The 16,013-nt window shown below is 42.9% G+C and overlaps 1 protein-coding gene across 6 annotated transcripts in view; it reads left to right on the top strand.

Annotated features, from left to right (window-relative positions):
• PRKCQ (protein kinase C theta) overlaps positions 1–16,013 on the top strand; it is a 143,316-nt gene that overhangs the window by 78,160 nt on the left and 49,143 nt on the right. For 5 of the 6 annotated variants that reach the window (XM_017513198.2, XM_017513195.2, XM_017513197.2 and 2 more), the window contains exons 9-12: positions 2,135–2,244; positions 3,014–3,143; positions 4,709–4,869; positions 9,416–9,589. In XM_017513198.2, coding sequence (XP_017368687.1) covers positions 2,135–2,244; positions 3,014–3,143; positions 4,709–4,869; positions 9,416–9,589 — 575 coding nt within the window. The remainder of the gene's footprint in view (positions 1–2,134; positions 2,245–3,013; positions 3,144–4,708; positions 4,870–9,415; positions 9,590–16,013) is intronic. The other variant, XM_017513199.2, reaches the window with a different exon arrangement.

Genomic DNA, 16,013 nt, shown 5'->3' with positions numbered 1-16,013 from the left:
AGGGTCTGACTTTGTTGCCCAGGCTGGAATGCAGTGGCTCGATTACAGCTCACTGCAGCCTTGACTTCCTGAGCTCAAGCAATCCTCCCAACTCAGCCTCCCAAGTAGCTGGGACCACAGGCATGTGCTACCATGTCTGTCTATTTTTTTTTAAGAGATAGGATCTTGCTATATTGCCCAGGCTGATCTCAAACTCCTAGGATGAAGCAACCCTGTCTCCTCAGCTTCCAAAAGGACTGGGATTATAGCAGTGAATCACCATGACTGGTGAGCACAGAGCTTCTCCTATGATGAACCATGAAATATATAAGCCACTTTATTTTTTCTTGGCAGCCCTATTTTGATCAGTGCTACTGACTAATGTATGTCCTCTCTTTTGAGTGATGAGGTACGTGATGGAAGGCAACACAGCATCTTCCACCTTCTCCCCTTCTTCATCCCAATCATGCTTACGTGCCTGGTGGAACGCAGAGTGATCTCTCAGTGGAGGCAGGAGGGGTAGGTTTTCAAGTCATTACCTAAAGCAGACATCATAGGAAGCCAGCGCTAGCCTCAAGAATCCCTTCCTGGCCCCAAAGGACACTGACACGTTTTTCTGTACACCCTTGTTCAAGAAGACATGAAGAGTATGGAGGGAAAACACAATGTCCCAGTACCCTGGCCATGTCCACAGAAACAGGAATAGTGAGACCAGCACCCTGGCCATGTCCACAGAAACAGGAATAGTGAGATCCTCGCCTCTTGGGTCTCTGATGGTCTCAGGTCGGGTTATACGTCCTGGGAGCCCGAACGCCCACGCGCAAGAGCTGCTCCCAGCAGCACCGCCGCACATCTTAGAACTTCCAGGGATTCCTGGGTGTTGTTTCACGGCTCTCGTGCCTGCTTTCTTTTCTTTCCTTGAATATTCTTTCCCTTCCATTCTCCTCCCCGCTCTCTCCTACCACCTTCATTTCAAGTGCTCCCCTCCCCGTTTTCTTTTGTCCCCTCTCCTATTCCCTCTCTCCTCCCCTTCCCCCCCCCCGCCCTGGTTTCCCATTTTTGCTTCTGACACCCCCAGTCCCTGCCCCTCCACTCTGCTCCCCCCGCATGCCCGCATTCTCCTCTCTGGACTCTCCTCACCCTCTTCTCCAGCTCTCTTCCTTCCCCCTCTGCCTCCCTCTCATTCTGCCTCCTTACAAGCCGTCGTCTTTGGTAGGGCCTCCTTTAGTCTTTTGCCCTGCCTTCTCTCTCTCCTCACAATAATTCCCGTGAAAATAGTCATCCAAAGGGACCGTTTGCCCACCCAGAAATTGAGTTACAGCCTGGTAGCTTAGTAACAAAGACTTATGACCTTGTCGTGGAGATGATGGTGGCCTTTCTTCACAGCCATGCAAGTCACAGACAAGCCTAGATGTGGCTGCAGTTTTAAGGAGCAAAGTAAAATCCCATCCCCGTATGTTCCACCCTGGCTGACAAGGTCACTTCATGTTACAGTGATGCGTAAGAAAATGCAGCTGGGGCTACCCAAGTTAAAACCTAATACCTTCTAAATAAGGCCAATGTGAGTCATGCTGACAATGTGGAATTTGGAGCACAATCATAAAAAATTCCTTTCTATAGTAAAGACTCGAGGCCAGGCACAATAACATACTTGTAATCCCAGCACTTTGGGAGGCCAGTGTGGAAGGATGGCTTGAGCCCAGGAGTTTGAGACCAGCCTGGGCAACAAAGTGAGACCCCCATCTCTGTGAAAAATTAAACAATTACATTTATACCCACTTTTAACTACATGCACATTAAGTTCCTAGGAAAAGGGTGGTAACTTCTGGGTGTTGCCATGGCAACAGTAAACCGACATGGCACACAGGTGGGCATCTTCTGGAAAGCTACTTCTGCCTTGTCCCTGTTTTAGCTAGTCTTCAATTTGGTCTGTGTCTGAACCCCATCTCCTCCAGAGTTGAGTCCACCTTTTACCTCACTTTCCCTTCCCACATGTGGATCATTACCAGGGAGAGCCAGGGCCAAATGCCTCCAGCCGTGGCACCTTAGGCTTCCCTCCCTATCCACAAGGCTCTGTCTTAGCTCTAGAGGGAGTCACTGCCCAGCACCAAGGGATTCTTCCACTCTGGCTCACCATCCACCTTCTTCTTTCCAGCATGTGGCATGAACGTACATCACAGATGCCAGACGAAGGTGGCCAACCTTTGTGGCATAAACCAGAAGCTAATGGCTGAAGCGCTGGCCATGATTGAGAGCACCCAACAGGTAGAAGCACAAGCCGTGAACACATTCCCGCCATACCGCTCAACAAGGATGCCCATGCCCTCCCGCTCCTCCACCTGTAGCAGCCCTACAGGAAATGCTGGGATGTATTCCTGATTACCAGCCTTGCCCTTGGCTTTCATCTCCATGCCCATACCCCCCGCTTTGAGATATTTATTTAATGCATTTGTATTATGCAGATCTTTATAAAATCTTAACTTCTTCATGGCGTGAGCAATGCAGATACAAATTCATTAAAATTATTAAGGATTCATTGACAGCTTTATGTGAATATATTTGGGTTATAGAATAGCCTGGGGGAAAACACTTATGTGCCAGTATCATCCCCAGAATCCTCACAGAACACTGAGTCCAGGGCAACTTTTGCCCTGCTGTTTACTGCCTTGGCATTTGCTGAATTCCCACATCCGAGGATAAACCCTCCGTAAGACTTGGCATTACCCGAATCAGCTGTTTTCCCATCCATTGACCCACTGTCCTTCTTTGTGATGGAATGATGTAGACGGCATGGGAGAATCCTGTCAGCCCCAGAAAAGTGTAAAGGAGGCAAATGTGTTCTGCCAATGCATAAAATACAATAGATAGGCGCTCCCAGAATATGGGATTCTAAAAGAATGTTGAGGAAAAGAAGAGCTTTGGTGACCCTATGCATTTAGGAATTTTAAATGGCTTTTGTCCCTGTGGTTAGCAGGCTGAGCTGTTCCATCAGTGGTAGATGGGTGGGCGGTCTGATTCTCCATTTGTCATCTAGGCTCGCTGCTTAAGAGATACTGAACAGATCTTCAGAGAAGGTCCAGTTGAAATTGGTCTCCCATGCCCCATCAAAAATGAAGCAAGGCCGCCATGTTTACCAACACCGGGAAAAAGAGGTAGCTGTCCTGGTTGGCAATCTAATCAATGTCAGTCACTAGTCTCCATTAACCCTAACCTGATGCCCTTGGATTTATATTATCAGCTTACGTGGTCTGATAGGTGATGCACCTCCAGCTACCAACTGAGAGGCTCCTACTTCTTAGAAAAGAAACCAAAATAAGTCACATTAGGCTACCTTTGTAAGGGGCAGAAGGTGGGGATTAGAAAATTGGGATAGGTCTGGAAGGAACAACTGCAAATGTTTTCTTAGAATTTCAGCATGCTACATTCTGTCAAGGTCAAATTGTTTTACAGAAATAAATCTATCTTAAAATGTGTCGGTGGGAAAGCCACAGAAGACATTCTTACTCTGCACCATTGAGACTCAAATTTAAGGGTAGGAAAGAGGAGGACTCAAGGCCACTTTCATGACATTATGGCAGTTTTTCCAGCCTACTGTTTGAAAGTAATTCATGAGTGGATGTGACCCCATGTTTCTGAGACCTGAGTAGTTTCAGCATACATTATAAAATACTTTTGTCCTTGGACTTAAGGAAGAGTGTGAAAGATAAACCTGGGGATCTAAAAATAAAGGAAATATTGTAGGCAGGGAGAAATTCCAAACAATTTTTCTTTTGTTTTCTCTGACTTAAAATCAACTTAAAAATGTAAAAGAAAGGTTTGGGTTACATTTAGGAGGGGTTGCCAGGAGGGGTTGCCAGGCAGTAAAAGAGACCGTCTCAGCAACCATCAACATAGGCAGTATCTTTTTTTTTTTTTTTTTAAGACAGAATCTCACTCTGTGGCCCAGGCTGAATGCAGTGGCACACTCTCAGCTCACTGCAACCTCTGCCTCCTGGGTTCAAGGGATTCCCCTGCCTTAGCCTCCAGAGTAGCTGGGACCACAGGCGTGCACAACCACACCCAGCTAATTTTTTGTATGTTAGTAGAGATGGGGTTTCACCACGTCACCCAGACTGGTATTCAACACCTGAGCCCAGGCAATCCGCCCGCCTTGGCCTCCCAAAGTTATTGGATTACAGTGTGAGCCACCATGCCTGGCCAGCGGAGGCAGCATCTTGACTTGAATTCTGTGATGAATGATGTGGTTCAGATATTTAAATACCTGCTAGATTTCATTTCCTTGCCCGCCCACTGTAATTTGTAGAAATTGATGCCACTGTGCTTGTGAGCCATGCAAACAATTGAAAATCATTTTTTTCCCGAAATTTGGTCAGAATCCCTAGTTGTCCTTGATTTGACATTATTAACAGTGCTTGTGCATTTTGCCTATATGGTCTTTTGCTGATTGGAATGTGTTTCTTAATTTGAACTATTTCCCAATCTATTGGAGAAAGAGACACGGTCCACATTCCAAATTCCAAATGCTGGGTTCACAGACGGGGGGTGCTGCCCTCACCGATAGATGGAGAGGTATTAAAGCTGCCTGAACTGCAGGAGACCCTTTAAACACCTCCAATTACTATGATGGAGCCTCAGCATGGGAAGCAGAAGAGAAAGCATGTGCTCTAAGTAACTAGAATGACCTCCATTACTCCATGTGCATTTTTAACCACCAGCTTGCCATTTTCAGAGCCCCAGGGAATCTCCTGGGAGTCTCCGTTGGATGAGGTGGATAAAATGTGCCATCTTCCAGAACCTGAACTGAACATAGAAAAACCGTCTCTGCAGATGAAACTGAAAATCGAGGATTTTATCTTGCACAAGATGTTGGGGAAAGGAAGTTTTGGCAAGGTAAGCTACTGCACGGGAGACCAACTCCAGGAGCTGATGAGCCAAGTTCCTGGTTAATGAAACTAAACTCGTGGAGCCAGCAGGGCCGTGTGTTACTTTCCTGGGAGATCTCTAAATAAATAGGAATCCCCAAGGATTCTAGGCCCGTTGTAGTCTCCAAAGCTAACTTTACTTGTAAAGTACACACCCCCACACGCCTATGAGTTTGATGTCTTTGGGCACCAAAGAAATAGAAAGGTGCCTCAGCCACTTCCTCTTTCACACGGTGTTTGTGATTGTTTCGTTTTGTTCTTTCTTCTTTTGCTTCATTCTCAAGCCTATAGTGTTGTTTTGCTTTATATGTGATTTTTTTATTTTCTCTCTCTCTCTATTAAATGTCTTCAGACTCGTATAAGTTTGCTTAGGCTGTGATAGGGTTTGGCTCTGTGTCCCCACCCAAATCTCACCTTGAATTGTAGTAATCCCCATATGTCATGGGAGGGACCCAGTGGAAGGCAATCGAATCATGGGACGGGTTTTCCCATGCTGTTCTCGTGATGGTGAATAAGTCTCATGAGAGCTGATGGTTTTATCAATGGGCATTCTCTGCACATGCTCTCTCTTGCCTGCTGCCATGTAAGACATCCCTTTGCCCCGCCTGTGTCTTCCTCTATGATTGCGAGGCCTCCCCAGCCATGTGGAACTGTGAGTCCATTAAACCTCTTTCCCTTATAAATTATCCACTCTCCAGTATGTCTTTATTAGCAGCATGAGAACAGACTAATACAGGCCGCTATAACAAAATATCACATACTGGCTGACTTAACAAACAGAAATTCATGTTCTCACAGGTCTGGAGGACGGAAGTTCACCATCAAGGTGTCGCCTGGGTTCTTTCTTCCCAGGCTCCTCTCCTTGCTTTGTAATGGCCACCCTCTCTCTGTGCCTTCATACCATCTTCCTGCGGTGCATGTCTGCATCTAAATCTCCTCCTTTTTTGTGATAGGTCTCACTGTGTTGCCCAGGCTGGTCTTGACCTCTCAAACTCAAGTGATCCTCACGTCTCAACTTCCCTAGTAGCTAGGATTACAGTTGTGCCACCACACCTGGCTTAAATTTTCTCTTCTATGAAAACACCAGTCGTATTGGATTAGGACCTGCCTTAATAACCTCGTTAAACCTTAATTACCACTTTGAAGGTCCTGTGTCCAAATATGGTCACATTCCAAGGGACTGGGGATTGGGACTTCCGCATAGACACAATTAAGCCCATAACAAAATTGTAGCTTGAGAGTCCCAGAAAAAAACTGCGGAGAAAGTCCCTCCTCTAAATTCTTCCTACCATGCATGCAGGTGGGGGGTTGTCTCTGTCACTCACAGATGACAAGGAGAGGAAGGAAAGAGGAAAAGGGGAACAAGAAGGAAAAGGGAGGTGAGGAGAAGGAAGAAGAGACAATTTAAGAAATTATAACCCACTATCAGTGACTGCAGGAAATTTTCAAGCTAGTGATTTAAGGAGGGACGATATGGAAAGTAGGCTTTTAGGTAATTTTTGATATTAAGGATATCTCATGTATTAACAGGGCTCCTATTTGTTTTAAATTCTTGGATGGGACCCATACAAACATTTTAGTGAGCGACAACTATTCCATGAATCTGTGCAGCCAAAGGCAGCATTATGCACCACACCTGCTCACCAGACTTTGGCAGGAAATCTTACCCAGTTTATTTAATATTAAACAAACTAAAATGCAACTGAGCAGTCGCCACAGCTGAATAATATTGTGCTCCAGTTGGGGTTTGGATTTAAACACTGGTGACTTGCCTTTCAGCAACATCTACTCTCTCTTGCACATCGTAGCTGATATTCTTGAATTCTTTTTGTTCATTTCCACAATAATATGAACCACAGCAGGCTCATTTGGTGCTAATCTGAGCATAATAGACAATTTTACAGCCAGTCTTCATTACAATTTAGCATCAATTAATGTGCAATTATAACCTGCTACCAAAAATTGAAAGCACATTATATAGATGGAAATGGTCTTTTCGGCTTCTTAGTTTATGGCTGGCTTTAGGATGTTTTACTGAAAGAAGCAGTTACTAAAAGAGTACTTTTAATTGTTCATGAAATGTTTATCTTTCTTTGTTCCCATGTGGATTTCTACATTTGAAGAAGGTTAATAAGAAAGACATTTAGTTAAACCTTCAAGCCTTGGTCGGTATCCCAAGGCACAGCTGGGAGCCCCAGGTTTCCCCACTCCATGTCCAAAGCCGTCCACGTCTTTTCATCAGGACCTTGGGTCCCTATGCATGGAGAGGAGTGGAGTGGGGGGAGGCATCAAAGCAAGATGGGACGGCCATGTTGCTCTTTCTCACTACACTGAGAACACTCCAAAACCTTCTTTTCTCTCCCTTCTGGCTTTATATGGAAAGTATGTATCCTCACCAAGGCCTCTAGACCCTTGTTTTCAATCTACTTTTAAGCCCAGGGAAACAAATTGTGTGTTTTCCCTTTTTCTTTTTTTCTTTTTAGATGGAATCTTGCTCTGTTGCTCAGGCTGGAATGCTGTGGTGCTATCTCAGCTCACTGCAGCCTCTGCCTCCTAGGTTCAAAGGATTCTCCTATCCCAGCCTCCCAAGTAGCTGGGATTACAGGCACCTGCCACCATGCCTGACTAATTTTTTTGTATTTTTAGTAGAGACAGGGTTTCACCATGTTGGCCAGGCTGGTCTCAAACTCCTGACCTTGTGATCCACCTGCCTCAGCCTCCCAAAGCGCTGGGATTATAGGCATGAGCCACCATGCCTGGCCCAAATTGTGTGTTTTCTGGGGATGTGAGCATCATTCATTTGACTGATTCTCATCTAAGTTTCACCCCTACTATCAAGTCAGCTACCACCAATCCACAAATCTGCACCATTGTGTTTTAAACTTAGACACTCACATGTCCAGGACTGGTGTAGCATCACTGACTTCAGCCTTTCCCAAAAGTCAACAAAAGAAACAAATGACAAATGACTGAATTTTAACAACTGTGATTCAGAGATCATTTTAGAGCTGACTTTTCCAGATCTGATCTCATCTGACTTTCACAATAGTCCCGTCAGTTAGAGAATGCAGTAATTGGAAACTGAAGCCCAGGGAGCCTCATTGGTCTGCCCACATTTCCACCGCTAGTAAATGTCTGTGAAGTAAAACTGGAGCTAGAATTTTCTGTATCCAAATGCCATGCCCTTACAATTGCCAACAGTGTGTTGCTGTATCATTTGCAAAAACTAAAATTGTTGAAACCCGCCATCATATGCCATCTGGTGTCCTTTGATACATAAGCCACGAAATCAAGTGGGGAAAGTAAACTTTGGAGTTAAATCTTCCCCTAGTAGCTCCAAGAATCTGAATCTGAGCAAGTTATTCTTTGAACTCTGTATTTTGTTGTTGTTGCTGTTAACTTCTGTCCTGCAGAGCATGACAAGCTAAGAATTCAATTAGCTAATAAAACTAGGTTGAAAATGTAAAGCAGGTAGCAGAATGCATGACGCATAGTAGGTCCTAAAATGTGTCATTCACATTTTGGTGTCCTCTGATGTAAGGGCCACGAAATCAAGTGGGAAAAGTAAACTTTGGAGTTAAATCCTTCCCTAATAGCTCCAAGAATCTGAGCAAGTCATTCTTTGAACCCAGTGCCATTCACATTTTAGGACCTACTATGTGCCATACATTTGGCCATGAATAATTCTTTGCTATGCTGTCAGAGAAAATGGTGGGTTTGTTTTTTTTTTCCTTTTGAGACAGAGTCTCGCTCTGTTGCCCAGGCTGGAGTGCAATGGTGCAATCTCAGCTCACCACAACCTCCACCTCCCACATTCAAGCAATTCCCCGCCTCAGCCTCCTAAGTAGCTGAGACTACAGGCACCCACCACCATGCCCGGCTAATTTATGTTTTTGGTTTTTTTTTTTTTTAGTCGAGGCAGGGTTTTACCATGTTGACCACGCTGGTCTCGAACTCCTGACCTCAGGTGATCCACCTGCCTTGGACTCCTAAAATCCTGGGAGTACAGGCATGAGCCACTACACCAGGCCCGTGTTTATTTTTTAAGTACACAAGGAGAACTATATCCCTCCATTCTTCTCTTGGCCTGGAAAAACTGAGTAAAACATAAAGCTAGGTTTTATGTGCACTTGCAGTGATGTTTCAAGTACAATATCTCCTCTCTGCTACTCCGGCTCTTATTTCTTCACCGGGCTTTTGTCTCTCTGGATTTTTATTATACTGTTACTCAGGTTCCCGAGCAGGCAGGGCACACTTTTAAAAACCCATTCAATTGCTTAATAATTTTGTGAAACCCTTGGAAAGAGTACCAAGGTAGCATGAAACAGCGCTGTAATATCTGAAGCCAGTGAAGTCCTCCATTTTGTCTTGGGAATAGCCTATCCGGGATGGATGGGGGCTGGAGAAGAAAGCCCTTTTCTCATTCAACACAGGTCTCTCTCAAGACTTTGTCTCTTTTTTAAGAAGTGAGAATCCAAATTCTAAAATAAGTTACTTCTTCCCCTTCCTTCTAGGTCTTCCTGGCAGAATTCAAGAAAACCAATCAATTTTTTGCAATAAAGGCCTTAAAGAAAGATGTGGTCTTGATGGACGATGATGTCGAGTGCACGATGGTAGAGAGGAGAGTTCTTTCCTTGGCCTGGGAGCATCCGTTTCTGACGCACATGTTTTGTACGTTCCAGACTAAGGTATGGCTTCAGCTCCGACAACCCCACCTCCCCTCTAACCTGTCTCAGTGTGGTACCTCCAGGGGCGCCCTCATTCGGAGACGTGGGTCATTGTCTCCATATTTATCTTACATTTCGGTGCACCTGCCATCCATCCAAACAAGGTTCGTCCCTTCTACACACCATGGAAGTATTACTTAGAACGTTTTAATGTCGTCAATTGGGAAAGATCTTTACTTCTAGATTTGTTTGTCTGTTTTCCTGGTTTTTAGAAGTTGGTTTCATTTAGCGTAACAACCAGGCTTCTCAGCAGACTGTGACTTGGGGGAGAATGTGACAACTGTTTGTTCATGTATTTGAAGAGATAAAAATTGGAAAATAGATCAAAATGCATGTACACTACTATTTTTCTCTTCAAGGCTGGGAGAAAAAGCAGACTTAGAGAGGGTTCCATCAGTGAGCAAGCCCCTGAGCTGGGAGGTGGAGATTGGATGTGTCTGCATTCCGACTCAGCATTGGGACCCTTTCCTTGCACTGAATTTGCCAGAAGGCTCTGCCATTCTGGGAGGACTTGCATCCTGGTCTCCTTTTTCCTTTATATATATGTATGTACATATGTGTGTGTGTGTGTGTGTGTGTGTGTATATATATATATATATATGTGTGTGTGTGTGTGTGTGTGTATATATGTATGTGTATATATATGTGTATGTGTGTATATATATATATATATATACGTGTATATATATGTGTGTGTGTATATATGTATATATATACACACACACACACACACACACACATACACACACACATACACACACACATATATATGTATATATATATCCTTTTCTTACCTGAATCAAAAGTTCAGGATCATTGCAGAAAATGTTTGTAAACTCAAAGAAGAAAATCATGTATAATCCCACCACTTAGATATACTATCCATTAATACTTTGAAGTTTCTCCTATAGATTGTCTCCACAGTGGACTTTTAAAAAGAAAGATAGCAACCCACTGTAAAAACTTCCTGTTCTGTAATCTGCATTTGTTACATTCTATTATATATATTCTCACGTCTTTGGTTATTCTGCAATGTAATTTAGCTAGAACATCTCTAATTTTTTGTTCTGATTTAAATAACACTAAAGTGAACATCCTCAAAGATTAGTTTTCATGCACACACATTGTGATCCCTCCCTCCTCGTTTGTCTCCTCTCCCCCACCTCATCCCGGCTGTCTACCACCTGCACTAATTAGCAGCCCCAGGTGGGACCATGTGACTAAGAAAGGTCCAAAGAACACAAGGGGTGGAGGTTTTTCCATTTGTTTGGCTTTTTGTTTTGTTTTGTTTTGTTTTTTGTTTTTTGAGATGGAGTCTCACTCTGTCACCCAGGCTGGAATGTAGTGGCACAATCTCAGCTCACTGCAACCTCTGCCTCCTGGATTCAAGCAATTATTCTGCCTCAGCCTCCCATGTAGCTGAGATTACAGGTGTGCACCACATTCAGCTAATTTTTGTATTTTTAGTAAAGACGAGGTTTCACCATGTTGAGAAGGCTGGTCTCGAACTCCTGGCCTCAGGTGATCCACGCACCTTGGCTTCCCAAAGTGCTGGGATTCCAGGAATGAGCCACTGCATCCGGCCCTTTTCCCATTTTCTATCTCAAGTCATGACGACTGGAGAGTGAATGAGAGAAAACTTCTAAGGTGAATTAATGAGGGAACCAGAGAATGAATGAAGAGAGAATTAATGAGGGAACCAGGGAATGAATTAAGAAAGTGGATGGCAACTGGGGCATCCATCACCACCTCTGCAGTTCCCAGTAGATTCTAAGCAAATGTCCAGTGACCAAATCAATGAATAGATGCACTTACGTAAGATAAAGAGAAATCAGATCATGGCAAATCGCTTACTGAGCATATGCTGTACTCAAAGCTCTGTGGAGGACACAGAAATATATAATACAGCTCGCAACCTTGAGAACTTCACACTCAAATAACAGCATTTCTAACAGTATGAGGAATATTAGATCAGAAGGCAGACACAAAGTACCAGAGCTGAGAGAAACTAGAAACAGGAGTTTGAATGGCAGAAGGGACCTTGGGCATGAATGGTGTGGCTGTAGGAGAGGAAGTAGAAAGGAGTGAGGTGTCCTGATCAGCTGTTGAGGAGAATGCAGGCCCGCTTCCTGCTGCAGGGAGCAGGCTGAACTTCCCATGATGAAGGCTAGAGAGATTTTGTACTGGAAACTCCCTCCTGGAGATGCTAGATATCCATTGGCCTGGGAGGGTGAAGTTATGTCACCTACAGGCAAAGCGACAAATTCTGCCACCCTTTCCATGCTGTTGTCTAGATTTTCTCCATACCTTGGGGCTCCCTGTCATCTTTTCCTCTTGTGTTATTTTGGAGCTTGTAGCAAGCTGCTAAACACACTTTGTTATTTTTTTGCTATAAATAAAGTTTTATTCTGAAGCTTTCATAATAGTGAAAAATTGGAAATAACACAAATGCCCAATGATAGATTTATTGAACAAATTATTATATGGTCAGAGAAAATAATACCATATAACCATTTTAAATGATGGTATAAATGCTTAAATACTAATATGAAATGATGTTTGTGAAATCATAAGTGGGAATATATAATATTTCCTTTTAAGTAAGAACCTATGCATGTATAAGCATGAAAAATGAAAAACTAACAGTTGCTAATAGGATTGTAAATTATTTTATTTTTGTTATATCTTTCTGTGTATGTTACTAGAAGCACAGTTTAGACTGGGCTTGTGGGCACTTAGACAGTTGTGTTTTTCTTGGTGAATTCTCCCAGCTTTTGTCTTTTTTTTAGATTTGCATGTATGACAGTTTTCGTGTCTTATGGGGAAGGCTGTTGGGAATCCCGCTTTGTAGAAGATAGGTGTGCTCCCTTCTCTTGCCTGTCCATCACAGCTTCAGGCAGAATTTCTTTCCCTCTTATGAGAGATCCCCTTAGCCCATTTATGGCTGAGGTTGCAGTTTTTTGAATTCTGAAATCGGACCTTGGCAATGACCTTGTTGAACAGTAGGATATAAACAACTCCCACATGCTTACCGTTCCAATAATGGAACACTAGGCATAAATGAGTTCTGTAAAGCTGGGATGCTTTACCGAGACCTGAGCAACAAGTGCATCCACAACATTGGTGCCGGGAGAGAAAAAAACTTTGACAGAGAATGTGCACGTGAAATGTAAATCTGGCTCAGGACTCAAATTTCAAGGAACCGAGTCCTTTTAGAAAGAGAGGAAGGAAAGAAAGGAAGAAGCTTTCATCACCCTTACCCAACACTCCGAGTTGTTGTTTTTGATATGTCTTAATTTATTATTCAAACCTCACATGTCAAAGTAACTGACTAAACACCATAAGTGAATGCAAAAGGCAACAATTGATATGTGTAAGGACAATGCTTCGTTCTGGGAACATGTTGGGGATGACCTCTCTTGAGAGGACAGTTACCTGTGTATACTAGTGAAGGCATCAGAGAAGATAAATTCTGTACTTCTCCAGGACATTGCTATTTTTAAAAGGAAGTTATTCATCTGCTTTCTGCCTCCAAAGAGTGTGCCTGTTGAATATCAGATTATTCAGGAGATTCTGAGGACAGCTATTCATTTGTTATAAATCGGGGGCATTTGGGTTAAATTGTTAAAAGTTTTTAAAGTGCACAGATGAGGGATATATCACCTATGGAAGGGTGAAAATATGGTACAGCCATTTAGGAAGCTAAGAATTGTAAAAATTCCTGTGATTTGGATTCTGAAGTTCAAGCCCAGCTCTGCCATGTATTTGCAGGGCTCTGAGGCACCCACTTCACCCTTGCCCAGGACAGAGTTAGAGTTACAGGCAGAGGGGCTGGGAGATGTAAACCAGGGGCCCTAATGGGATGGCACTGTCTGGGGACACAAATGTACAGAATAATTCATGGAATCTGAATCTGAATCTGAATGAGGCTCAGATCAAAAGAATCTTCAAAATTAATTTTCTGCGTGCTAGATCAAGAGGACTCTGCACATCATTCAGGCTCTGACATAAATTACTGGCTCAGGGTCTAACGTAGATCAGCATTCTGAGATGCTGCTCTCTTGGCAAAAGGAAAGAAGGGCTTGCTATTCTTTCTTTTACTTTTTTTCTAACATTTCTTTGTTATCAATATTTACATTTTCTGTCTTACATGAATGTCTACAGGGCTTGAAATTGCATGACCCCTTCTCAGTCTCCCCTTCAGTGCAGATGCCAGCCAACTTCTGCACTACTAGATTTCCAACTTAGATTTTTACTATTTTCCATTACTTACATTTTAAAGGTAAAAAAATAAAAATTAAAAATATGACAATCCACAATAAAATTTGTCTGCAAGAATAGTTGTCATAAATCTCACAACTATATTCACTTACAAGTAGATTTAAAACAATTAGAAAAAAAATAGTTAACCAACCGGGCACGGTGGCTCATGTCCGTAATGCCAGCATTTTGGGAGGTTGAAGCAGGCAGATCACGAGGTCAGTAGTTCAAGACCAGCCTGGCCAACATGGTGAAACCACGCCTCTACTAAAAAATTGCTGGGCGTGGTGGAGGGCACCTGCAATCCCAGCTACTTGAAAGGCTGAGGCAGGGGAATCACTTAAATCCAGGAGGGGAAGTTTGCAGTGAGCCAAGACTGAGCCATTGCACTCCAGCCTGGGCAACAGAGCAAGTCTCCATCTAAAAAAAAAAAAAAAACTATAAAACTTTGAAACACTCACAGGGAAAAATAAACACTGAAAAAACAATTTCCCTCTTTTTAATTATATTACAGCAAAAGAAAGATTAATAAATCAAGTATCTAAAGTTTCTGTACTCTATCTCTGATAAACTATGGAACAATAAGAAGCTTTACTTCGAAAATTTGTTTGGAAAGGAAAGATGCATCTAACACTGTAAGGATGCTGTTTGTTTTTAATTTCAAGGAACTAATTTTCCCTTAGAAATTAAAAGTGAACTAAGGTCTACCTTTGTGTCTCCTTTGAATTCTGAAAGGCCGATCTGTATTCTAGTCTAAAACTGACATTTAAGAAGTGTTACTATTTCACACTTAAGTAGCTCTAGATTCTGCGGGGACATCTCTGTCTCCGCGTCCTTCCTCAGACTGGATTTGAGGGCAGGCGGCTGTGGTTTCGCAGGTCTCTGAGGAGCGGTCTCCCAGGGTGATGCCAGGAGGCAGAATGCTAGCGTCCCTGGATTCGCGTCACTGCCCTTGACTCCCACACTCCCAGTCTGCACAGATGAACATTCTCGGTCCGTATTACTCTGAAATTTTTGTTTTATGAAAAAGGAAACTGAGTTTCACTTTCTATTCATAGAACACACAAAGCTCTACTTCCGGTTATGCCTTCAGGGCATGAGTTTGTGAGTTACTCTGAACAGGGCACCTAACATTTCTTTGTGACGCTGGTTCCCCTTTTTTGCTTCCCAAAGGATAATGTAAAATAATAATAGCACTTGCGGAGAAGTTTGGATCTTTTTTGGAGAAAGTACCATACTAACTACAAGATATTATTATTATCTAAAATTAAAAAGAAAAACTCCTTTAACTTGATAGTTTTTAAAAAGTGTGTCATCCTGGTATTTCCATAGTTTTAAGGCAAAATGCAACTAAGAAAGTTTTTAATTTCAAGGATTTTGTTCGGAAATGGCTTCATCTGAAGCTCTCAAAAATGCTTCAATCAATGAACCTTCAGTTGAGTTAGGAGCCCTGGAAATTATCACAACTGTAGCGAGGAAAAGGAAACCCACGAAACCACATCCTCCAAAAGACGTGTCCCTGCCCTAGGACAAGAATTAACTTTTTATAGCTGCCCCCATCTGCAGTGACAGATAAGCCTCTTTTCTTTAAAGTCCTCTGGCAGCATTCTGGTCCAGAGAATGCTTACAAGTTGTTATTTCAGAAGCTGGGGGTCACTTAGACGTCCTACAGATTCCCCTGTTATGCAACCAAACTGATACAGCAAATGTTAGATTTACAGCAAATTTACCAAAATTAGTCGATTTATAGTTGTCAACCTGAAATAATCAAAAAGGCCAGAATCTCATTTAAAGAGCATTTATTCACACTCAAAGTTTCAGGATGGCCCACCTGGAAACACCCCAAAAGAATGGAGTCAGAGTTGCAAAGGAGGGAAGCTTAGAGGTTTATTTCCATAGGCAGACACAGAGGCATTTTTAGCAGGATTACATTGTCCATACAAGATTGGTGCATAGTTCCAGGAACTTGGTTATAGGCAGTGTTTATTTTAGGGAAAAGGACATGTAACATCTTTTACAGAGGGTGCAATAGTCATGAGTTTTCTGTCATCTGGTCTAAGGAAAATAGGGCAAAAAAGGGGAAGGTAATCTTTAACAAGTTTCAATAATTAAGAAGGCAGGAGGC

Source organism: Cebus imitator, unplaced genomic scaffold, assembly GCF_001604975.1.
Source record: "Cebus imitator isolate Cc_AM_T3 unplaced genomic scaffold, Cebus_imitator-1.0 Scaffold487, whole genome shotgun sequence".
NCBI lineage: Eukaryota > Metazoa > Chordata > Mammalia > Primates > Cebidae > Cebus > Cebus imitator.
This window is presented reverse-complemented; position numbering and strand designations above follow the sequence as displayed.